Source organism: Gobio gobio, assembly GCF_949357685.1.
Source record: "Gobio gobio genome assembly, chromosome: 1".
Classification (NCBI taxonomy): domain Eukaryota; kingdom Metazoa; phylum Chordata; class Actinopteri; order Cypriniformes; family Gobionidae; genus Gobio; species Gobio gobio.
The window spans coordinates 57,099,371-57,126,586 of record NC_137097.1 but is presented as its reverse complement, the minus strand read 5'-3'; the positions used below and the strand labels follow the sequence as shown (position 1 = coordinate 57,126,586).

Genomic DNA, 27,216 nt, shown 5'->3' with positions numbered 1-27,216 from the left:
GTTAATTTCTTATAGCCACACGTTTTCTGTTGTTTGGATTAACGTTACACGATTGGCGCAATGGATGAGTCACATATCTCACTCCAAACTTTGTGGGACGCTATTACACAGAGTAAGTCTGATATGCTGGATCATTTTGATGTAAAAATGGACGTCATTCATAGCAGACTGACTAGTATTCAGAATTCATTAAGTACTGTGGGAGATCAAGTTCATTTGTTAGAGCAACGTGTTGGGGCTAATGAGGACAACGTACAAGTATGTGTCGCTCGGATTCAACAACTGGAGAAAGACAACGCCTACCTGCTGGACAAAGTTGACGATTTGGAGAATCGAAGTCGACGTTCTAATCTCCGCTTTGTTGGAGTACAAGAGTCATCGGAAGGCAGTGATATTGCCGGCTTTATGTCCCGTTTGATTCCACAGCTTTTGGGACAAGACAACTTTTCCACTCCGTTGATCATCGAATGGGCTCATCGCTCTCCGACAGTTCGTCAATGCGATAGAGCCAATCCTAGACCTATTATGATCAAGCTCCTTAATTTCCAGGACAAAGTGAAAATTCTTCGCATTGCGAGAGAGAAAAAGAAGCTCGAGTACAACGGGACACGCGTATATATCTATCCGGACTTCAGCGCTGACCTGATGAAGAAGCGCAGGAGCTTTGATCCTGTTAAACGGAAGCTTCGCGAACTTAATATGAAATACTATCTTAGATATCCTTGCACGTTGTGTGTTTTTGTTGATGGCAAACAGCAGCGTTTTAGCTGCCACAAAGATGCTGAAGCTGTCTACATGTCACCTCAGACTTCACCAGAATAATTTAATGTTTGTCTGATGAGAGGCTTGATTTTTCGGATAACTGAAGTTTGTCAGTAGCATGATTATTATTATTGTGTGGAGGTAGTTTTTGTGATGTGAAATACTCTTTTGGAGCATTGGATTCTGTATTACCTCACACAGAGCTACTGTGTTTAATTTATTATTATTGCTGTTTGAGTTGAGTTGATGAGACGGTTTTTGACCTATATTATTTGGTTTACTCACTGGAATGCCCTGGAACATGGTCTCTGGGGCAGCTGGGTTAGTCTTGAAGGGTGTCATGTTTTTATGTTTATATGTTTTGTATTTAAATGTCCTGTCTGTTTGTTTTGTTGTGATCAGTTTATTTGATAGTTTTTGCAACCTTGTAATGAATTCTTGGATTCAGTTATTTTTGTTCTTATATTTGACCAGTGACAGTATCATTGTTAGTTATTTTCCAAGCTGGATAAAGTTAAGGGATTAAAAATCATTCACTTGAATATTAGAAGTCTGGTGTGTAAAATTGACTTACTTCGTGTATGGGTTGATTTAAATAAGCCTGATATTATCACTCTTTCCGAAACATGGCTCAATAGCAATGTTTCGGATAATGAAATTAACTTAACCAATTATGTTGTTTACAGATCGGATAGGTGCTCCAGGGGTGGAGGTGTGGCTGTATATGTTTCTACAGGTCTTGTTTCTGAATTAATTATACCTTCGATTGATCCTTTATATTTTGAATGTATTTTTGTTAAGGTGGTTTTCCACTTAAATAAATGTATAACCATCGGGAGCATATACAGGCCACCCTCTTCACCAGTGGAGTCCTTTAACTGCCTGATATCCACTATTAATTCAGTTTTTGGTAAAAATGAGTTAATCTTATTAGGTGATTTCAATAAGAATTGGTTGGATATGTCAAGTAATAAAGAGAAAAATATATTTAATAATTTAAATCTTACCCAATTAATTACTGAGCCTACTAGAATTACTTCTCGTACACAATCTCTTCTTGATTGGATACTTGTCTCACACCCAAATAGATTTTTAAGGTCCGGTGTGTTGTCTGACTGCTTTAGTGATCATTCAATTATATTTTGTGTATGGAAAATTAAAGTACCTAAATTGCCACCAAAATTAATTAAAATCAGACAATATAAAAAACTGAATTTAGATTTATTTATTCATGATCTGATTTCTATAAATTGGAATAGATTTAATTTAATTCCTAATGTACAAGACGCTTGGGATTTTTTTTATACTGAGTTTATAAATGTTGTAGACAAACATGCACCTTGGAAAATTGTTAGGGTTAAGGGCAATCATCTTCCTTGGATTAATTCTGAACTTATTAGTCTCTTTAGGCAAAGGGACAAAGCATGGACAACATTTCGTCAGACAAGAAGTGATGTTGATTGGGAAGTCTATAGGCATTTAAGAAATTTGAGCAAAACAAAAACTCGAAATGCAAAGTCTAATTATTATAAAGAATGTCTTTCTTTCCATTATAAAAATCCTAAACAATTCTGGAATAAAATTAAAAACATTATTAATACATCGAATAAACATTCAGTTAATCAAATTAGAGATAATAATAATATAATACTTCATGACTCCTTATCTATTGCGCAAGAATTTAATCAGCATTTTTCTTCAGTTTCGTCTACTTTAGTGTCTGCCTCTTACTTGAATACTGATATTTGTAATGAGACTGCATCATGTAATAGCTTATTTTCATTTGAGAAGATTGCTCCTACTGATGTCCAGAGTGCTATTGATGAATTAAAAGTGACTAGTGGTGAAGGATTAGATGGAATTGAAAATAGGTATCTTAAATTAACTTCACATATTCTTATGTATCCACTAGCTGATTTATTTAATCTTTCTTTGTTTACATGTGAGTTGCCGATGATCTGGAAATGTGCACGCATTACTCCGCTTTATAAGGGAGGTGATGTACTTGATATTAATAATTATAGACCAATATCTATTATATGTTCTATATCTAAAGTTTTTGAAAAATTAATTTATAAACAACTTTCAAATTATTTATCTATCAATAATATTCTATCCTCATCTCAATCTGGTTTTAGGTCTAATCATTCCACAACTACTGCATTAATTAAGTTTACAAATGATGTGTTTTCAGCCTCAGATAATGGAAAGCTCACAGGTGCTATTTTTCTTGATTTGACTAAAGCTTTTGATTTGGTTGATCATTACTTGCTTTTAGATAAACTTCATGCTATTGGTTGTTCAAAAAATACAATTTTGTGGTTTAATTCATATCTGCACAACAGGAAACAATGCGTAGTCCTAAATGGGAATAAATCTGATTTTCTGACTCTCCAGAGAGGTGTGCCTCAAGGTTCAGTTCTGGGACCACTTCTTTTTTCTATTTATGTTAATAATTTACCATTACTTCTTAAAAATTGTCAGGTTCAACTTTATGCGGATGATACTGTCATATATACATGTAATTCTGATCCTATACAAATTCAATTATCTCTTCAATTGGATTTTAATAGTTTACAAGACTGGCTTTTGGCTAATAAATTAGTGCTTAATAAGACCAAGTCATATACTATGATTTTTGGCTCCAGATATAAACTTAATTCTAAAAGCTGTTCTTGTGTTATATCATGTAAAGATGGTACTCCCCTGCATAGAGTTGACACTATTAAGTATCTTGGTTTATGGCTTGATTCTAAACTCTCCTTTAAACCCCACATTAATCATGTTTTACGAAAAGTCAATGTTGGAATGAGTATTTTGCATCGGTCTCGAAATTGCTTCACTTATAGTGTTCGTAAGAAACTAGTTGTTCAATTAATTTTTCCGTTTTTTGATTACTGTGATGTGGTTTATCAGACGGCATTAAAATCTGATCTTGTCTTACTTAATTCGGCATATAATAGAATTTGTCGATTCGTTTTAGGATGTTCTTTTTCCACTCACCACTGTACAATGTATGATGCACTCCAGTGGCCATCTTTGAATGTGAGAAGGCAGACTCACTGGCTCCAATTTATATTTAAGTGTATTTACTTTTATTTACTTTCATTATCCTACTTATCTACAACAATACTTTGTACTCTTTTCTTCAAACTACCAAGTGAGGCATTCTGTCCAGACTTACTTTTTAGTTCCTCGTGTTAAAAAAACAATTGGTAAGAGAGCATTTATGTTTAAAGCTGTACTAGACTGGAATAATTTGCCTGTAGATATTAGATCCATTACTTCTTTTCGGTTGTTCAAACAATCTTTATTATCTTATTTTAAAGTAGATTGCACGTGCTATCATTGAAACTGTCGTTGTTATGTGTACTGTTGTTGTTTTTTTTTTTTTTTTTTTTTTTTTTTTTTTTTTTTTTTTTTTTTTTTCCCTCTCTTTTTCTATTTTTTTTTATTTTTTATGTATGTATTGTTAATAGTATTGTTAATTGTAATCGTATGTTCCCTAAGTTGTAATTGTATTTCATTGTAAGGACCCCCTCGAAAACGAGATGATACATCTCAAGGGGTTAATCCTAATAAATTCAAATAATAATTTCACCCATGGGTCGGACTTGTTTGTTCAGCACATCCCACAAATGCTCGATTGGATTGAGATCTGGGTAATTTGGAGGCCAAACTCGTGCTCCTCAAACCATTCCTGAACCATTTTTGCTTTGTGGCAGGGTGCATTTATCCTGCTGAAAGAGGCCACAGCCACCAGGGAATACTGCTCCCATGAAAGGGTGTGCATGGTCTGCATCAGGACTTAGGTAGGTGCTACGTGTCAAAGTAACATCCACATTGATGGCAGGACCCAAGGTTTCCCAGCAGAACGTTGTCTAAAGCATCACACTGCCTCCGCCAGCTTGCCTTCTTCCCATATAGTGCATCCTGGTGCCATGTGTTCCCCAGATAAGCTCCGCACACACACCAGGCCATCCACGTGAGGTAAAAGAAAACGTGATTCATCAGACCAGGCCACCTTCTTCCATTGCTCCGTGGTCCAGTTTTGATGCTCACATGCCCACTGTTGGCACTGTCAGTGGTGGACAGGGGTCAGCATGGGCACCCTGACTGGTCTGCGGCTATGCAGCCCCATATGTAACAAACTGTGATGCACTGTGTATTCTGACACCTTTCTATCAGAACCAGCATTAACTTCTTGAGCAATTTGAGCTACAGTAGCTCATCTGTTTGATCGGACCACACGGGCCAGCCTTTGCTCCCCACGTGCATCAATGAGCCTTGGCTGCCCATGACCCTGTCACTGGTTCACCACTTCCTTGGACCACTTTTGATAGATACTGACCACTGCAGACTGGGAACAACCCACGAGAGCTGCAATTTTGGAGATGCTCTGACCCAGTAGTCTAGCCATCACAGTTCGGCCCTTGTCAAACTCGCTCAAATCCTGACGCTTGCCCATTTTTCCTGCTTATAGCACATCAAATTTGAGGACAAAATGTTCACTTGCTGCCTAATATATCCCACCCACTAACAGGTGCCGAGATAATCAGTGTTATTCACTTAATAATAATGTTATGCCTGATCTGTGTATGTTTTAATGGAAAACACTTATTTTAAATGTTAATATTATTTAACAATGTACTGTTTTTACTGCACTTTTGATTCAAATAAATACAGCCTTGACAAGCATAAAATGCTTAAAAGAGCCATCTAAACACCAACTTTACCAGGCTTGGAGACCATCAAAACCGGTTTAAATCAGATAAGACCATCAAATCACTGTTGGCTGGGTTTTATTAGTGCAGTCGCCAATATGCAAATGTTCTTTGAACAAAATACCAATGACTTCAACATGGTGATATCACTCAATTATGTGGCCTATTTAAGTGAATTGAACATGTCCTCCTTGTTTTCATTCAAAGCTCTTATTGCTAAACTTAAGCTAACACAGTTTAGTCACATTGTCAGGGTCTATTAGTGGTTAAAACTCCCTAGAGCAAGTATCATGGTAAGTCAGTATCAGTTCTGTCTGTCCTTCAACAGGCCGCTGTCTGAAAGATAATGCTCCTTCTCAGGAGAGTATAAGTGCTATTAAAGAATTCAATGCTAACAACATTAACCACAAGGTCATTCAATTTAGTCATTCCTCAGGAGCACCACTGCTGTCTATTACTCCAGAACAGATCTGATGTTTGTTTAAAGCACCAGGCTCTGCTTAATAATATACAAACTGCTTTCAGATTCAATGCTTTAAATAAAATGTGAATAATTCATTGGATGGTAATAGTGTTTTTAGCCCCAAGCTTCCCAAAAGGGGGTGAAGGGGCAATAGGGAGACCATGTTGACAGTTGAGATGGTGAAAAGAGTTATTAAAATCCCAGTGAGCTGGAAGTACATGATATGATATTTCTCAGAGAAAGAGAGAGAGAGACTTCAGGTCTTCATTTTCTACATTCTATTTTCTCCAGTTTAGAGTGGTACATACACTAAATTGCCAAAGGTATTGGGACACCCCTCCAAATCATTGAATTCAGGTGTTCCAATCACTTCCATGGCCAAAGGTGTATAAAATCAAGCACTTAGGCATGCAGACGCTTCTACAAACATTTGTGAAAGAATGGGTCGCTCAGTGAATTCAAGTGTGGTCATTTGTGAAATTTCCTCACTACTAAATATTCCACGGTCAACTGTTAGTGGTATTATAACAAAGTGGAAGCAATTGGTTACAACAGCCACTCAGCCACGTAAGTGGTAGGCCAAGTAAAATCACAGAGCAGGGTCAGCACGTGCTGAGGCGCACAGTGCGCAGAAGTCGCCAACTTTCTGCAGAGTCAATGGCCCTCCAAACTTTGTGTGGCCTTCAGATTAGCTCAAGAACAGTGCATAGAGAGCTTCATGGAATGGGTTTCCATGGCCGAGCAGCTGCATCCAAACCTTACATCACCAAGTGCAATGCAAAGCATCGGATGCAGTGGTGTGAAGCACACCGCCACTGGACTCTAGTGCAGTGGAGATGTGTTCTCTGGAGTGGCGAATCACACTTCTCTAATCTAGCAATCTGATGGACGAGTCTGGGTGTGGCGGTTGCCAGGAGAACGGTACTTGCCTGACTGCATTGTGCCACGTGTAAAGTTTGGTGGAGGGTGGATTATGGTGTGGGGGTTGTTCTTCAGGGATTGGGCTTGGCCCCTTAGTTCCAGTGAAAGGAACTCTTAATGCTTCAGCATACCAAGACATTTTGGACAATTTCATGCTCCCAACTTTGTGGGAACAGTTTGGGGATGGCCCCTAAGGCCCATAAAGACATGGATGAGCGAGTTTGGTGTGGAGGAACTTGACTAGCCTGCACAGAGTCCTGACCTCAACCCGATAGAACACCTTTGGGAGAAATTAGAGCGGAGACTGTGAGCCATGCCTTCTCGTCCAACATCAGTGCCTGACCTCATAAATGAGCTTCTAGAAGAATGATCAAAAATGTCCATAAACACACTCCTAAACCTTGTGGAAAGCCTTCCCAGAAGAGCCTGAGCTGTTATAGCTGCAAATGGTGGGTCAACTCCATATTAAACCCTATGGATTAAGAATGGGATGTCATTAAAGTTCATGTGCATGTAAAGGCAGGCGTCCCAAAACTTTTGGCAATATACTGTATTTAAATCTAACTAAGGGTTTAAGTGCAATTTTCTCATGAAATAAATATTTTAAAAGGGTTTCTTTTAAAGGCACGCTCTCAAACGTTTCTTGCTTTGTCCTAAATACATTCACAAAATGAAAAGAATATGAATAATCACATTTCAGTGGCAGATCAAAAGTTTGATTTGTAAGAATTGTAGAAATAGCTAATTTTATTCAGTACAAATGCATTAAATTTACTAAAAGTGACCATTTATAACACAATATTTATATTTCAAATAAATGTTGTTCTTTTAAACATTTTTTATCAAAGAATCCTGACAAAAAGTAGATCATAGTTTCCACAAAAATATAAAGCAGCACAATAAATGCAGCAAATCATATTATTTTGTGACACTGAAGACTGATGCTGAAAATTCAGCTTCACAAGACAACAATTTTAAAAATATGAGCAAATAGAAAAAGGGTATTATATATCTTTTGAACAGTATATTTGCTAATAGTTTGTCATAGTTTGTCTGTTTGCCAGTACTTTACTGTATATTTGGAAAAGATTTAGCATAGAACAATTTGTCAGTGGTGGCAAATTGCAGAAAAGCTGGAAACCAATAGTAATTTATTATTAAGGAACTGTGGATTGATAGGTGAATGCATGAATCTATAAAGTCATGATGATGAATAAATGAATGAAAATACGAACAGACAAATCAATGAAGATATAGCGGACCACTCTGATATATCAAATGACGGCACCTGCACCTGTCAGCAGTTTTGTTATGCTCGGTGTGTACCTGCATCTGGCCTCAGGGTTTTAATACAGTAATTCTATATCACCAGAGGCTAGATTTTAACCCACTAAAACATTCAGGTACTTCATGAACATTTTATTAGCAAAATAACTCCACACAAGCAATCCGGACCAATACCTACTTTTCTGACCTCACTCCCTTCTGGAAACTTTTTTGAGGATCCAACACACACAAACACCACTCCTCATCAAAAACATATACACTCAATTATTTTAAGATATATATGCTGATGTTTTGCTCGAGAGAGAGGTCATAAGGTTGGAATTTGTTAATAAAGAGAACATAAGTGAAAGGCAGTAGCTAGAATGGGGAATGGTTGAGACATTTTAATGTAGCGTTTGTGTGGGTGTGTGTATTTGTTTGTTAAGGCTTTCGGGAATCTGACAGTGAGACTCATGCATTCTCGACAGGTGCTTGGGAAGGTTTTCGCTTGGAACCCTTATATTATTGCGGATGTTTAGCGAAAGCTTCTGTATACATAAAAAAAGAAATGACACCAGCAATGTGAAAAACACTTTTTCTATAGGGGAATCACACCTCGGTGTAAGATTTCATGCTTTGTATTATTGACTGAACAATGTTCCTTATTCCTTCCATAATACAAAAGAGAGAGATGATTTGGGAATCAATTCTTGCCAACAGCACCAAAGGCAATTATTGTGCATGTGTATGAAAGAGAGATAAAGGGAATGAAAGGGAGAGCGAAAGATAGAGAGAATGAGGAGCTTAACTATGGTCGATGTTCTTTTTTTTTCAGCTAATGTTGGGGCCTGCTTTCCGAAGCAAGGTAACCACACCAGCCGCTCCCATATCTCCTCATGTCGGCCTGCCTCTGGCCAATCAGATTGGCCTGTCATTTTGTTCCACTGATTTTGTCAATTGTATGTCCAAAGTCTTGTCTCTGTATACTGCCTGACCACAACAAATGGATGTTGTATGTGTGCCATGTGCATTAGCTGCTTTTCTGGGCTGTCTTTATGAGCAAGAGAGGGGGAAAGAATGAGAAATTGCAGTTTGTGAATGTGTATGCATACGTATGCTACTCTGTCAGAAGCATCATGCACGTTTAAACTGAGGGGGCACATAAACCAAGTGTTGAATTTTTGGCTGGTTAGCACGATATACCTGGTTGATGCTGTAACTACCGTCTAACTGCATCTTTTTTAACTGATGGCCATTCGGAAATATCTGTGGATTCTGATAGAATGAATGGTAGGCAAACATTTAAATCACAAATATTTCACTATATACAGGTGTACCAATGTTAAAGGGAAGGAGAAGGCTGGAACAAGCAAATGTTCAAAAAAATGTAATATAAAAATAAACACAACAGTATCATAGTAGTTTATGGCCAGTAACCATTTTCTAACAGATAGTTTTCGTCTTATGTCATCTGTATGTTTTGTTTTCCATCTTACACTTCTTAACTGAATGATTAAATGGATAGTTCACCCAAAAATTTATGTTTTTTTCAAGACTTTTTCTTTAGAACACAAATGAAGACATTTTCAATATCCACTCATAATTTTTGTCCATCCATTGAAAGTTCACGCAATCAAAACGTTCGCACCTAAAAGAAATTCAAAAAGACATTGTAAAAGTAATGCAGACGTCTGAGAAGATAGGATCACTTTATTTGAAGATCAGATTTAATTTCACATTTAACATTGAACAACAACAAACATACTGTACATGGAGCACATCAAATATGGTACACATGCTCAAGTTTTGTTTGATTACATTTTGCAATGTATTCATTTTTGATGCGTGAAAGTTAGCTTGTGTGGACGTTCAATGGAGGGACAGAAATACCTCAGGTTTTATTAAAAATATCTTCACTGCGTTTCAAAGATGAACAAAAGTCTTATGGGTTATGAAGGTGAATACATGACTCAACTGTTTTTTCTTTTGGTTATGTCTTATCTGGTCTAGGCCACAAAGTGAGCCAGAACCGCCACCAGTGCCCCCTCAAAAAAATGTACATGACGCCCCTGACCTGTGTATTTAAGTTTTTCAATGCCTTTCTCTCCCAGCTTTTATAAACGTGCGTAGGTATGTGCACGTGGGGTTTGTAATCCAGCATGTGTCCTCAGACAGCAAGAAACGCCACTTCAGATGACAAAGTCAAACCGACAGGCAAAGCAAAATGTAATCTCCTATGGAGAAATTTTGTCTCCGTTCTTTTCTCTGATCTATAGTTCAGTGCTTTTACTTTTCCTTAGCTCCCTCTTTTCGACTAAACCTGAGATCAATAGCTCTGCAGGGAGTAGCCACTCGCTCTTGTGCTCTTTTCTGTTGTAATAGGTCTAACATCTCATCCCATTTCTCTCTCTTCCTCCCTTTCACCCCATTCTCCTCCACCGTCTGTCTGTCTGTGAATGCATTTGCGCTGTTGCATGCGTGCGTGTGGTCGTGCATGACCGTATGAATGTGTGTGTGTTGATGCCACACTTTTCACATTCCTCAACTCCTCCTCGCCCCCTTTCATCCCTCTCTCAAACTAGACCGTGGCGGAGGTCACATGATCTCCACCGATGACCTGGAGTATCCACGTGAATATCGCACACTGGGGAACAGCACGCGCCGCTTCTCCAATGTGGGGCTGGTCCACACCTCTGAGCACCGGCACACGGTCATCGCCGCCCAGAGCCTGGAGGCCCTCACCAACCTGCACAAGGCTGACATGGAACGCAAGCGGGACGCTTTCATGGACCACCTGAAGAACAAGTACCCACCCCAGCACTCCCTGCCGCCCTCTCCATCCCCCTCACACGGCAGCATGAGGAGCACCGCAGAGAGAAGTGCACGTGAACAGGTATGTTCAAGGCTTAACTTATATAATGTTGCTGGATAAACGTTGTAAGTCATGGAACAACATCCTGATTCACCAATCATATTCCAGGGTCAAGTTTAGGGCTGGGGTTGGGGCTTGAACAAAAATCATATCAAACCCACTGGTTTTAGAGGTAGTTAATGGTAAGGGTTGGGGTTATGGATTTTTATTCATTATTTTATTATTTCATAATTTAATTTCAATTCTTTCATTCATTTATTTGATGTATTTATGTATTTTTTTATTTAATTTATTTTTTGTTTATTTAATTTATTTTAATTTAATTATTTTAATAAGTGTTTTTATTTTTATTTTGACAATTTTTTGTTGAACCAAGTTTTTATTTTATTTTATTATTTAATAATAATAATTTAAAAAAAATAATACATTAATAATAATGTTAATAATATTATTAATAAAAATAATGATAATAAATTGAAAATGCAGCATCTTTTATTTATGGACTTCTATTTAAAAAAAAATTGTATTTTTATTCATGTGTATTTTTAAAATATTTTCAATATATTTTTTATTGAGTGGATGTCTTTTGGATAGCACATTCTTGTATTGTATTGGATTGTACACTAAAGTTCTGCGTTGGTAAGATTTCTCATGTTCATCAAGGCTGCCTTTATTTGATCAAAAAATACAGAACAACTGTAATATTGTAAACTATCACTACAATTTCAAAGAATGTTTTAAATTTCAATATATTTTACATGTAATTTATTCCTGTGATGGTACAGCTGTATTTTCAGCATCATTACTCCAGTCTTCAGTGTCGCATGATCCTTCAGAATTCATTATAACATGATGATTTGCTGCTATTATTATCAACATTGTGTGTGCGCATATTTGGAAAAATGTTCACACGTCAGACATTTTTTTGGTTCAACATACTTGCTTGATCCCAAAACAACACTGTAATCTACCAAGCATTGGCATCTGATTTTAGGTGATATAGAGTGAGGGATTTTAGATTAGAGTATTTAAGATGAAGTCTCTGATTGGTTATTAGGAATATTTTTCCATAACATATGCCGCTTGTGTAAATCACATCAAGCATTCATGGACACACTTTCGCACACAAGATGCACGACACATGGTTTTGAAATTCTACCTATCTGAGAGGTCTTCTGAAGGAGACATTGACACATAGAGCCTGCGGTACATATAAATACTTAAGTGACTAATGGCATAGACTTAATATTTGTCCCCATTTTCCCAGCTTTTACACAGCTTGACAAAAGATGTCAAAATGTCATTGAAACATTTTGTACTTCCCATAGAAAACAGGCAGTTGCATGCTAGAGCACAGCGAAACAGCAGTCACTCTGTGAATGGAACAACTGGTTCTTATGGGGGAGGGTGACGTAATGTTGAATTCAAATATGGATGATGTCACTGCATCAAACCAGTATCAGCCAATCAGCTGTGTGCATGAAGAGAGGGAGAGAGAGACACGCAGGTAACAGACACGTTTACGCTCAAGTCTGTCAAATCCCTCTAAAAATATCAGCGCAGGTGGATTGAGTGTTGAGAAAGAGGCTTTATTGCTTCAGTCTTTTAATTATACCCATCAGCCCTTTATCTCTCCATCCAAAGTATATATCTTCTATATAGAACATTTTCTTTTCAAATGACCGGCAGTTCTGGTCACCAGTATATACTGTGTTGTGGTTGCTTGTGTAACAATATCCCTACCAGGCTTCTTAGGGATGGTTAACTCAAAAATTTTAATTCTGCCATTATTTATATTGACATGTCATTCCAACATACATGTACATACATGTTTTTACATTGTACTTACATTTTAAAAATTGCCTGCATGTAATTATATCTGTAATTAATTTCTGTAGTTACATTTATAATTACACTGTTGTGATTTCCCTTACACCTAACCCTACCCTTAAACTTACCCATAACACCAACCTGTCCCCAACTTTACCCATATCCCGCCTCAATATCAGCAATATCCCACCTCAATATCAGCAAAAGTGTTTTGCAATACAATATGAACACAATAAGTACATTTTACTTATTTTTTGATGTAAGTACTTAGTAGTTAAAAACAGGTGTTTTCAACGTCTTCAGTAGTGTAGTCAGTAAGGCTTAAGGCTCAAGGATACAGGTTTTGACACGATCGACCCGGGTTCGAATCCGCCTTTTGCCGAGCTCGCTCTTCTCCCTTTTCCCAAAAATGAAAATGTTCTAAAAGTGGAAATAAAGTGCCTAACGAAATGTTTAATAATAAGGAGGTCTTTTTAAGTCGGCATCCATTTAATAATTGTAATAAATATAATAATTTACACTCTGTTATTATTGCATCCTGTTAATGTACAACAATACTGAGGTGCTCATCTACTGATATTTGCACTTAGTGTAAATATCACCTATCGCTAAATTTTTTTTATTTTCATTTAGTGTAAATAGCATCTAATTTCTAATGTTTCTAACATTCTAACATTTCTATTTAATTTCTAACAGGTTGATCTAATTTATTAGACAGAACAGTTAAACAAAGACAGTAAACTAATGAAGATGAAGAATGAGAACTCTTGTGTGTCCGCATTCGGAAGCTGCCATTCTTAGAGCTGTCAAAATAAAAGTCCTGCTCCCAACACTTGGGACAAAGAGCACTTATCTCATGAAAAAAATGGCCTTGGTGATATTTCAGTCGACCACTAGTCTAAATGTTGCTCTCTTCCATGTAGTTACAATGAATGGCTTCAAAACAGATGCAAAAGCGTCTATATTTCATCTATGTTTTACTTCGGTTACACTGAAATTCAAGCAGGTTTGAAACAATTTGGGGGTAAACTATCCATTTAACTAGCTTGATCAGCTGGTTGACCAGCATATTGTGTTGGCAAACAACATTGCTATGGTAGTCCACTAATAAGCCAGCATAAACATGGAAGCTGGTCTTTTCAGCAGGGCTCTCCTTTGTCTTTTTATCACCTACTGTACAGCTCTTTCATCCTCATGTATGTGACTCTCTTCACAGTATATACCTGTGTGCGTGACACTAATGCCTGGCAAGTGTGTGAGAGATGATAGGATCAAATGAGAGAGAGAGAGACAGGGAGGTTGGGTGAGAGACAGGTGGAGTCCATAGTTGCCAAGGCAACCGCCCTTATATGGAAACTGGTGATATCATATTGCAAAGGTCAGGCTGGAGAGAACGAGAACAAGGAATAAAGAGAGTGAGTGACTGAGAGAGAGAAAGAGAGAAAGAGAGAGAGAGAGAGAGACGGAGAAGGCATAGCAGAGAAAAAGGGAAGGGTTTCGGAATATCCTCACCCCTGAAGGAAGACGCATCACAGGAATTCCTCCTTATTTATTTTCCTATCTGCAGCCTGTGTGGAATAATGGAAAGGGGGAGGGGAGGAGGAGGACAAGGAGAGAGGGAGAGAGCCGACAGATGAGTGCAACGGTGTGTAAACCGGCGGGAGGAGAGTTAATTACCCTCTGCCAGCCCTTTTTCCCGAGACTCCGGCACGGAAGAGTTAAAGCAGCAGCCAGTAGCCAGTCGATGCTGTAATGAATTAAATAAAGAACCTGCCGTCGCATGTGCCGGAGACAGAGAGAGAGAGAGAGGGCAGGAATAAGAGAATGAGTATTCTGCACACCTGACAGCCAGCTGCTAAGACTGAAGGCATCTAGCTAGTGTGCATGTGCGTGTGTGTGCAGGGAGGCAAACACACTCACCAGCGCACACGCATGCAGGTGCAGGTGAGATTCGACCTGACGGCTTCATTTGTTTGGTTATTGCGAGATTGGCTGACGTGGTGACTGCGTGCTGATGGACACTAACTGGGTTTGATTTTTGCGTGTGCGTGTGACTAGTGTGAGAACGTGTGTGTGTGTGTGTGTGTGTGCATGTCAGGGAGAGGGAGCATGTATTTGTATTCATGTGTGCATGTGTGTGCATGTGAGAGGGAAGGTAAAAGCTGTTTTGCATGCGGGTCAGGTGGTGTATAGCTCCGGTAGGCTCTGGATGTAGTCTTGCTGGGCTGACACATGTTTCTCAGATGGAAACTAATGCTGGTCACAGGATCAGATGCAACTAGTATTCAGGCCTGATTGTTGTGCTTAGTGCACATGAGGCTGTGCTTTTGCTTTAATAAAAGGGCATTGGGTTGTAATGCTGATGCATAGGTACACATGGTGGCATTTGACTTGCAAACAAATGGCACTAGGTTTCGGATGCATGCAAGGGGTGGATTTAAAGGGGACATGTTCTAATACACTTTAAGTGTTTCATTTTTCCTCCTGAATAATGCTAGTCAAGGATCATATCATCATTTCAATACCATTTTAACCCTCTTAGCATTTAATAGCAAAATTGTTACTGTACCTTTAAGACTTGGGGTTGGGCTATGTAAATAACCTCTGATAGGTTAACTTCCATGTGCCAAAACAGGGCTGCGTCCAGCCCAGACAAAACTTGGTGTGTTGAACACACTTGCTGCGTCCCAATTCGCATACTATCCGTACTAAATAGTATTCGAAAAAAGAATTAGTATGTCCCAAATCTTAGTATGTTGAAAAAAGTATTCCAAAGATTCCCGGATGGTTTACTATTTCCGGTCAGAATCCGAAGTGCAGATCGATGCGCACTCTAACGGCGGATATTGCCCACAACCCATTGCGAGATGGACGAGGATTCGATTAGAACTACAAACGCGGATAAAAAGTGTTTAAAAAACTACAAACATGACCGTTACGCGAGTCTGACGGTTAAGTGGAGAGGATTAGATAAAGTGGTTTGAGTGAGCAATTATCAGTATTTAACCGGACGAAAATATATTTATTCAATATTATCCACATTATATTTCACCTGCAGCAGCATTGAGAACTTTTGTAATGATACGTTTGGCCATTAACTTTGCAAACACATGAGAGGAGTCTAAAGACCCACGAAAGGCAGATCAACGAGCGACTACATTTCTCTCCGATACGGTAGGAAATTAAATTTAAAGTGGGGGATTTGAACTGTGACGATGATTGACATTTTAAACGGTGACGGGACGCACGTAACAGAGTCCGTTAAAGATGACGAAGTAGTATGTCCCAAAGCTTGCATACTCTTCTGCTACACACTCAAAAGTATGTACTTTTTCTTCACAAAAAGAGTACATACTTTTAGGACGTAGTATAAGTAGGCGAATTGGGACGCAGCAACTGTTCTGATGACGCAAGAGTTGCAACTATGGCAGCTGAGAAAGGCCATTCTTTGTGTTCTTTTTGAAGAATTTTCGGAGCCTGATGAAATCATTATAAATATGTGTTTAATACTGCAAAATATGTTCGAGTCACTTGCCGTCCAGAACAAAAGAGAACATCCCAATCGAGTGAAGGGATTTGTGGAAACTGTGGTTCCTAATTATTGTGATCCAACATTCGCCTCGCATTTCAGGATGAAAAGACAAACATAATTCAATTGTTGCGTATACCGAACTGCAGCGGACATATTTGCTGTATTTGGACATACTTTACTTGGACCCATTGTGCGAGCTGTCTCTTTAATACCGCGTGGTTTATATACATGTTACTGCTAATTGGGTTGACATTTTTAACACACCCACAAAACAAGAGAAAACGTATCTCAAACCCTGTTGCACACCGTTGCACACTGTTTCCAAGAAACATGTCGTTCAACCCGAAAACCGTAGCAAAACGTTGCGCACCGCTTTGCGCTTGAACATGCCTCAGTTCAGTGCTGATGCGTTTCCTGTGACCATTTGAATTCAGAGGGTCTCTGATTTTCTGATTACATAAATCACTCTTTAAGCTAGTATGTCAGTGCATGCTGATAAATAGGCACAATAATGTTATCAAATTTACTTCCAAATTTAAATCTCACAACAAACAAGCAGTATTTTTAGTTATGTTAGTCGAACCTTGGATGTTGATGAAATTGGACCGTTATTTTACGTAAGCAGCAAAGAAACAATTGTTTTAGGGCAATGGATGATTGACGGATTAGCATTTTCGACTGCTTCCATAAGTGATTTGAGTGATGAAATCACTAAATATTTATAGGTGTAGTTAGTGTTGTCCATCTGAAACTAATGGAAGTACCAGTCTTTGTAATGTAGGGAGGGAGCTTTACATTCTTGAAAAAAATCAGTTTTACTTGATTCATCCTCTTTTTAAATGTTTCCTTTCAGCTGCACCTGTATCATCTATTAAACCTTAAGCATGCTGTTGATTTTCCGCTGGCAAAAGCAGCCGCAGCTTAGACAGCCAATTATCCCCCATTTAGAGTTGTTTCTTAGCAACTGAGGACGCCGGCTTCAAACTGCTCCATGGAATTGTTAGGGGAAAATAACATCACCAAGCCACTGCTTACCGGCCCTGCAGTGCATAAATCCAAAAGACGCTGAAGCGCCCCTCAATTATGATCCAATATGATGGTGTAGGTAGTTGTGTTATTTCAGTTATTTATCAAAAGCTATGTCAGAGAGAGAAATTTAGGGCTGTCACATTGAAATGATTTAGGAGACTTTTCATTGCTGTGAATTTTTCACTTCCTCTGTGGTTTGGCCGGAGACCACAGCATAAATTGAAATTGCCATGGAGGTGTGTGTGTGTGTGTGTGTGGTTATAATAACCTAGCCATATTTTTCAGACAATTTTCTTGAAATATTTTTCTAGGAGTTAGCTAAAGCTGACAAATCTCATTTTGGGGGATGCAAAAGCAAAAGGGGTTTGCATGCCCAAGCCATTGGTGGACTTGCTGATTCACATTAACACTATAAATTCCCTTGTTTGAGGTGTACTATAAAGTTTACATGATAAAATGTTGGCAATTCAAATGTAACTCTCCGTAATTTATTTATTTGCCAAAACGACGGACATTTTCTTCCAATCTGCCACTCGCTGAGAGTTCTGGGTAAGCGGATCCACAGCAGCTTTGGCTCCTATACGCTCTGTTGTTATGTTTCGTCATCACTGTCCCACATTTTCATTGGTTTGCTGGCATATGGGGGATTTCATGCGCAGGGTAAGCCGTCCGTGAATCGCTTGCCCAAGAGGAAAAATGTGCTGTTACTGCCAGATCTCGATCAACGAAAATCACATTGTATTTGATACAAGACTAAATAGACTAAATCAAGTGAAAAAAAAAAAAAGTTAAATGAAAACTATTTTCATAGTATTTCGTTTTCTCCATAAGGAAATGTATTTTTAAAGACCGATCTACTGTAAGCAGACCTACTATAACTATCTGAGGCTGTTAATCGATAGTCTATTATTTCAACATATTTTTAAAGCATACTTATATTTTTTATTATACTTACATTTATTCTAATTATATTTTACTTATATTTATAGTAGAGTACTAATATTGATTATTATTTTATACTTATTTTTAACAAAAAAAAAGCACTACTGGCATACATTTAAATTGACACTTATTTGTCGTTTCTGATTTAGATGCGTGTCCTCAGCCAGTGCGCCATACTGTTGAAAAAAGAAGTATGTAGTTTCTGTGACAGTGCCACCTAACCGAATTATAAAAAATACAGCATATTTTGTCCCTTTCGCGCGTTGCGCCTGACTCAACTCAAAGGGTGCTTGTGAAGGCATCAACAGGTAAATGTAGGCTACTTTCAATAAAAGGTCAAACATATTATGAATACTTAAGCTGTGTTGCTATGTGTCATGAGAGTAAACAACTAACACTCTGTATAGAGCGAATGCGAAACCCATCCAACGGATCTGCACCAGACGCGTTTTTTAACATGCGCCCAGCATACCCGGTTAAAAAAGTCACCTCTCACACTGGAAATTCTGGTATTACTTATACTACTTATTTGAGAATATAATTTATTAGTGTCATTTAATTTAATATTTTATTTAAAAATATCACTGAAAATATTTAAAAATACAGTGAAAATATAATTAAATATATAAAATACAACGATTAAATTAAAAGGCAATAATGTTGAATGCCTCTATTTACTGTAGATAAAAGAAATCTACAGTAGATTTCTGTAGATCTACCCCCCCCCCCCCCCCCCCCCCCACACACACACACACACACACACACACACTGTCATTCATTTCATGCTTGAGACAGTCACGTCCCACGTAATATTAGAATGCTGCTGGGGGAAATTTAATATCACATCCTTGAGCAGGCACTTAAATCTCAAGCTGTTTCAAAGTACAGTCTATCCCCCTGGATTGACCATCACCTGCACAAAAGGCTTGCTTTAGGCTGAAGTTCAGTGCTAGAACACCTCTTGGCAGCAATGCAATAGGTCCATCTGCCGCTCAGTAGTACCTGACATCAGGTAACCCAGAATCAGTCCCTGGAGGTGAGGCCCTGCCCCTCTATCTGGCCCATTTCTGTCTGGAGGAGCATGCTGAATCTAACATTAAAGCAGCCCAGACACAGAAACCAGTTAAACCTGCTCCATAACAGAATAAACACAGGATCATCAGAGAAGGGTTGGTCGGTTTCCCAGAGATCAGCAGCGCAGATTCACTGACCAACATTGAAATATGAATATTATATAATTATATTTAAGATACAGTATATTACATAATACATATATAAATGTATTAAAAGTTGAATTTAAAAAAAAAAAGTTTTCTGTGATGGTATAGAATATACAGTTTATACAGTAGAAGAATCATTATGTCTATGGAAAGTCCCCATTAAACTGTGTGTGTGTGTGTGTGTGTGTGTGTGTGTGTGTGTGTGTGTGTGTGTGTGTGTGTGTGTGTGTGTGCGTGTGCGCGCGCGCGTGTGTGTCTTAACCTCAGCTTGTGGATGTTTGTGTGTATTTGTCTATGAAAACAGGTTTGCTGTAGTACTTCATGCTGCATGTATTTTTCATATTGCTGATCCCTAGGGCAGTGCTCAGTACCAGGATGAACTGCACAAAGTTGAAAGCAGGTGAATGAATACACACAATATCATTTTGCTAGAAAAATAATGTTAATCTACTGCTATATGAGCAGAGCGCTATTATACACCATTGACATCAACATCCTGCTTCAATTTTTGTTTGGAAATATTTAGCTGATGCTTCAAGCTTTTCAATTAAATATGTTTTCCTCCTTAAATGTATGTTGGCACACACACACACTTTTTTAATCAGCTGACTATGTAGTCTAGACTTGCACATGAAATATTGATAGGTCTTGATCGATAAGAGTTCATCAAATAAGCAGCAGGAGTGAGTATTATTCAAAGAATATATGGGACCCCTTGGCACTTTAGGTCCTGTGGCCTTAATAAGCAGAATTAAGAAAATAGACTCTATCAAACCTCAATCACATTCTCACTAGTTTATTTAATTTGTCTTTTTCTAACAGTGTCCAACAGTGGACATACTGTACATCACAGGAGAATCAATATTTAAAATATTATTTCCACCACAGTGTCATTTCCATCTGTAAGCATTCTGTAGTTTTTAATAGAATGGTAACAAAAGAGTTAACTGTTACAGAGAAAGTTAAGAAAGTTACCAAGAAAAATAAAATATACAACGGATTCAGCTGGTGATGTCTCTGACTTTGTGTAAAAGTGAAATTCACAGATGAAATGAGAGAGATAGGTGAAATCGCTGCAGACAGCTGACCAATTTTGGTGTGATTGATAGGTCTGGGCAGCAGGCCAAGCATAGACACTGTGGGCATCTTTTTAATTAATTTTTTTCCTCATTTGCTGAAATCCGGTCAGTTAGTCATTCAGGTAGGACAGCTGATGGACAGATGAGCGAAAGCCTCAAAATACATTCATGCAGGCTAATTTAGAGGGCCAGCCCCTTCAGAACAGCTCCATATGACGACCAGACTAGATGAATTATGTGTCACTGTGTCACCATGTGCTTTAATTCCATCTTTAATCTGCAGAGCTGCATTGAAGCAGCATATGGGCCGTGAAAAATCTGGTTAATACTACATACAGCCATACATACTGTTCAAAAGTTTGGGGTCAGTAACAAGGACATGTTAAATGAATCAAAGATGGCAGCAAAGACATTTCTAATATTACAAAAGGTTTCTATTTCATATTCTTTTGGTCTTTCTATTCATCAAAGAATACTTGTTTCTTGAGCAGCAAATCATTCTGTTATGATTTATGAAGGATCATTTGACACTGAAGACTGGAGTAATGATGCTGAAAATTCAGCTTTACCATCATAGGAATAAATTACATTTCAAATAGAAAATAGTTATTGTAATTTGTAAAAATATTTCACAATATTACAGTTTTTACTGCATTCTGATCAAATAAAGCATGAGCATAAGAGACTTCTTTCAAAAACATTAAACATGTTGGGTAACACTTTATTTTACAGTGTCCTTGTTACATATGTTACATGTACTTACCATAGTAATAACAGTAAATTATGCATAATTACATGCTATTAACCCTCAACCAAACCCTAATCCTACCCTAACCCTATAGTAAGTGCATCTAGTTAATTAACAGTATTTAAATATATAATCACACTGTAACAATGACACCGTAAAATAAAGTGTAACCAAATGTTGAATTCAAATATGCATAAATAAAAGAGTAAAATAAAATAATATTATTGAGAGTGTCTTGAAATGAATGTGAGCTTGTCAAAAATTCTCACAAATATACTTACTGGGATGTGCCCTCTCTCTCTCTCTCTCTCTCTCTCTCTCTCTCTCTCTCTCTCTGTTCATATCATCCTTCACATTCTTTTATCACAAAAGATGTCACATGGTTGGAGATGGTGACTCTGTATAAGGTGTCACCCCACACAGAGATAAATGTCTTAGTAACACTCTCTTTTCTCCTTTCCATAGCAACAGCCAAACTACTGGAGCTTTAAGGTCAGTGCTTTGACTACTTCTGTGTGTTCCCATCTCAAAAGCTTTGTTCTTTTGATGTGTTTGTGTTCTTATGTTGTATGTACATGTTGTGATTTGATGTCTGTTGTGAGCCCACACTGAATAGGCACCAAGTTCTATAATTCCCATTTTGAGTGTTTGTTTATGAAATATTTGGGCTAATAATTTGATTATGCTCTTAGTGAGGATTAAGTATCCAATTGCCTACTTTCTTGGGCTTTCTTGCATCAGGTCTGTGTGTGTGTGTGTGTGTGTGCTTATTTAGCTGTACAATAAGAACAAAATTGTTGCCAAAAGTATGATAAATCAAGGTCATTGATCTGTGGGTCATGCAGGTCTGAGGCTGATTTGTGATGATCTGCTTCACTGGCTTCTAAATCTCATTGCTCTGTTCTTTCTTTCTATATCCATCTATCTCTCTTTTACTTGCTTCCATTTTCTGACATACCTGCCCATCAAACTCTTTAAGTTTTACAGATGAAGTCAACTTAAAGGGTTAGTTCACCCAAAAATTCAAATTCTGTCATTAATTACTCATCGTCATGTTGTTCCAAACCTGTAAGACTTTCGTTCATCTTCAGAACACAAATGAAGATATTTTTAATGAAATCTGAAACGAATTCATATGAATTGTTTGGTCAAAATTGCATCAAAACGCAGCACGTTTGAGCTTCCACAAGAACCAATGAGGTTATTTCACGTGTTACACAGTTTGAGCTTCTGCATGAACCAATGAGGTTCATTCTCTTGTCTTACGCAGTTTGAGCTTCCTCAAGAACCAATGAGGTTCATTCTCGTGTGTTCCACAATTTGAGCTTCCTCAAGAACCAATGAGGTTCATTCTTGTGTGTTCCGCAGTTTGAGCTTCCACAAGAACCAATGAGGTTCATTCTCGTGTGTTACGCAGTTTGAGCTTCCGCAAGAACCAATGAGGTTCATTCTCATGTTACGCAGGTTCGATTGAGCTTTTCCACCAAGGCAGTGCTGGTGCTGGTTCGGAGCCAGAGCCTAGTTTCAAATCGGTTCTTTGTCTTTCCACACCCAAAGCACCAGCTCCGAACCAGGAAAAGTGGTACTTAAGTAGCACCAAAACCTAGAAGTAAGAACCGCTTGTGTCAGGGGCTGAGGTTACCGTGACCAACAAGACGACCACAAACTTGTGACCGCCATTTTTGAAATAGCAGCTAATGGAGCAGATAGCGGCTCGATTGTAATCTCCGTCTATACAAATCACAGTGAGCTGCATGAATGCATTGGATTCGCTGTGTTTTGATGCCGATGTAGGATCGTAAAGCCATGTGCATCAATAGTAATGCAACGTTTGCCATTGTTGATGGAAGGCTTGTTCGAGATGCATCGGTGCTGCGCAGACCGATCGCCGTATGACAACGAGTACAACCAGAGTATACGACTCCTTATGCTTTTGAATCGCTCATGCAGTATTTTGATATCATGCGTGGATCGGTTTGCACAGCGACAATGCATCTCGAACAAGCCTGGTGTGTTTCAGTTTTTGTGTTTCCCGCTGCCTCGCTAGCGTGGCTGAGAAAGATGAGACGTATACAGTGACAAAAGACCTTGCTCTGTGGCGGCTCTCTAGCCCGTGGAAAGGCAAACCGGTTCTTAGAAGGTTTGTCAGTTGAACCAACTCTGAACTGGCATTAGCATTGGCTCTGAACTAGCACCCGGTTCATTCTGGTGGAAAAAGGGTACTAGTTTTCCATAGATCAACAAACGTCTTTGGAATGACAGAATTTTCATTTTTGAACTAAACCTTCAACAAACACCTGGGTCTCTATAGATGTTTTTACAAACTGAACTTCTTTGTTGTCACAGCATCTTACAAACCCATGGCACAAGACTCTAGGAAAAAATCATCAGAAAGCCACAACAGTGAGTACGCTGATAATGCTAGGATGTTGGTTCAGAAACATACATGTATACTTACTCACTTACTCAAATCCATTGTTGTTATTATTGTGAATGATATTTATTCTAACAGGGATAAAATGTCTATTATTAGAGATGGGTCTGTGTAATTGTACTAGGATACAGGAAATGGCCTAAGGCAGTGATAAACATGTCATTAGAGTGAGACTCAGTAATCGGATCCTCCTGATTCCGTTCGTTCTTATTCACTCTCACACTTATTTACTCATGTTACTCTCCACCTGTCAAGATACACACTCATTCTCTATGCCTAGCATTAATGTTGATGTTTTTGGAATTTGACTGTTAAAATCCAGCTACTATAACATGCAAACCATATGTTTGAGTACATATCGACATTAATTTGAGACTAATCAGGTCTAGCTGTGTTTTTATGCCTGGGTCTGTCTGTGTGTTGGGTTTCTCAGTCAGGGTTTATGAATCATGTTATTTGCTTTTCTCATTCTGGACTAATGGACTCCCGCTGATCTTACCTCTGGAACATTATATACACCTCAAACTCGCTTGTTTATCCAATACTTTATTTTTAAAATTTCTGTTCTATTGGTGCCCTCGTGAAGTATGGGCTTTCTGTGGCAAAAGTCAGGAGGAAATTTTGATCGTGGCCTATGGGATACCCAGATACTCTGGATAGGTTACCCTGTTCCCGGACACGATTAATAGTGGTCTATTCTAGGTGTAACTTAACTGCTCTGAAACACGAAGGCTGAGGACCCAAACGCAGCTTTATTAAAGGGTAATCCACCATTGTAGTCAAAAAACAGGCAAAAGGTCATACACAGGCAAGCAGTCAAAACAGGCAAACAAGACAGGAGAGACAGGCAAAAGGGTAATCCACGGAACGGTCAAGTAATCCAAAACACCAAGAGCCGAGAAACCAGGGAAAATGCTCAGAAATGCAGTAATACAACAAACAAGACTTTGCAATGAATGACTGGGTGAACAGGCTAGATATAGGCAGAGGTAATGAGGTAAATGAGACACAGGTGTAAACAATGAATGCTGATGAGTCCAGGCAAAGGATTATGGGCAATGTGTTCTTTAATGGAATGACAGTCTGGAGGGGTGCCCGCTGGCGGACCTGAGGGCGGGATGGAGGGCCAGGCACGTGGAGCGGAAGAGGGCCTGGAGACTCAGGCAGCCAGGGTGGAGCATGCCGAGGCGGATGACCAGGGTGGTTCAGGTCAGACAGATGACCAGGGTTGATGAAGGGCTGACCACCATGGTGAAGCTGACGACCACCACAGCAGCTCCGATGGGCTTGAAGACCCCCACGGTGGAGCAGGCGACCACCACAGCAGTGCAGATGGTCTTGAAGAACCCCATGGCAGAGCAGATGACCACTACAGAAGTGCGGGCGGTCTTGGAGACCCCCGCGGCGGAGCAGACGACCACCACAGAAGTGCGGGCGGTCTTGGAGATCCCCGCGGCGGAGCAGACGACCACCACAGTAGTGCGGGCGGTCTTGGAGATCCCCGCGGCGGAGCAGACGACCACCACAGTAGTGCAGACGGTCTTGAACCCCATGGCAGAGAAGACGACCACCACAGCAGCACAGACGGGCTTGAAGACACCCACCGCGGAGCAGACGACCTCCACAGCTGGCTAGACGGGCTTGAAGACCCCCACGGGCTGAGCAGGTGGCCCTGCCGGGGTCTTCTCTGAACTCAGGACAGGAGACGGGGTCCTCTCTGGACTCGGGACTGGAGACGGAGTCCTCTCTGGACTCGGGACTGGAGACGGAGTCCTCTCTGGACTCAGGACAGGAGACGGGGTCCTCTCTGGACTCGGGACTGGAGACGGAGTCCTCTCTGGACTCGGGACTGGAGACGGAGTCCTCTCTGGACTCGGGACTGGAGACGGAGTCCTCTCTGGACTCGGGACTGGAGACGGAGTCTTCTCTGAACTCAGGACAGGAGACGGGGTCCTCTCTGGACTCGGGACTGGAGACGGAGTCCTCTCTGGACTCGGGACTGGAGACGGAGTCCTCTCTGGACTCAGGACAGGAGACGGGGTCCTCTCTGGACTCGGGACTGGAGACGGAGTCCTCTCTGGACTCAGGACAGGAGACGGGGTCCTCTCTGGACTCGGGACTGGAGACGGAGTCCTCTCTGGACTCGGGACTGGAGACGGAGTCCTCTCTGGACTCAGGACAGGAGACGGGGTCCTCTCTGGACTCGGGACTGGAGACGGAGTCCTCTCTGGACTCGGGACTGGAGACGGAGTCCTCTGTGGACTCGGGACTGGGGACGGAGTCCTCTCTGGACTCGGGACTGGGGTCGGAGTCCTCTGTGGACTCGGGACTGGAGACGGAGACCTCTCTAGACTCGGACTAGGGGCTGAAGCATTCACTGGACTCTGGACTCATTTTGTCTGGAGACACTGGTGTGGTGGCCATCTTGTCCGGAGACACTGGCATGGCTGCCATCTTGTCCGGATACACTGGCGTGGTGGCCATCTTGTCCGGAGACACTGGCCTGGCTAGATATAGGCAGAGGTAATGAGGTAAATGAGACAGGAGTAAACAATGAGTGCTGATGAGTCCGGGCAAAGGATTATGGGTAATGTAGTCTTTGATGGAATGACAGTCCGGGGTGGAGTGCCCTCTGATGGTAATCAGGGGCACTCTCACTGGTGAGTCGTGACGCTAGGTCTCATTTGCTTGTTCTTGTCATGGTAAGATGAATTTAGGCCTGTCACTAAATCAATTAATCGCACGGTAAAAATAATGAGCTCGATAATTTTTTCGGCCGCGATAATTTCCAGCGTCCGTTTTTATATCCATTTTTTGCAGAGCGTTATATTATATGATCACGCTCTTATACATGTAAATGCTTCTAAGCGCGGCAAGACACAAGAGAACTTGCTGTATGTCAATCTCCTGTCTGTGTGGCTGCGTGCGTCTCATGTCAGCTAATCGAGGGAGTGTCTCTGACACACACACACACTCGACGCACAGACAGACTCACGTCAGTTCTCTTTTGCTCTTGAACAAACAATAACAACAACAGAGAATTTTGAGTATTCTCATATTAGGAGTCTTAAATTAGTTAAATAACGTCTTAAATTAACTTAAAGAGTTGTGAGGAAATGAGATGCGAGGGACAGCGCGTAAGATCCGCGGCTGTTCTTAAAGTGACAGGAGCGCTGATGATGCCTGTCATTAATGTTCATCAAAGAACAACGGGAACAGAGAAAATTGTCGCTTTAATGATGATTAATCTATATTTCATTTATTACTTATGCAGTTAAGAAAGGTGTTTGATAACTATTACATTTCTGTATATGTCTAACAGGGAAGGCACAGGGAAAAATTAAATTTATTATAATGGGGTTATGTAAAGATTCTTTAAAGTTTTCCCAGCTGT

At 39.7% G+C, this 27,216-nt stretch overlaps 1 protein-coding gene across 1 annotated transcript in view; it reads left to right on the top strand.

The window, feature by feature from the left end:
* The window catches only part of srcin1a (SRC kinase signaling inhibitor 1a), a gene marked incomplete at both ends in the record, with an annotated part of 131,162 nt that overhangs the window by 57,715 nt on the left and 46,231 nt on the right, over positions 1-27,216 (top strand). Inside the window, 3 exons of the mRNA XM_079828709.1 lie at positions 8,972-9,001; positions 10,719-11,029; positions 21,854-21,880. Of these exons, the coding sequence (XP_079684835.1) occupies positions 8,972-9,001; positions 10,719-11,029; positions 21,854-21,880 (368 nt within the window). The remainder of the gene's footprint in view (positions 1-8,971; positions 9,002-10,718; positions 11,030-21,853; positions 21,881-27,216) is intronic.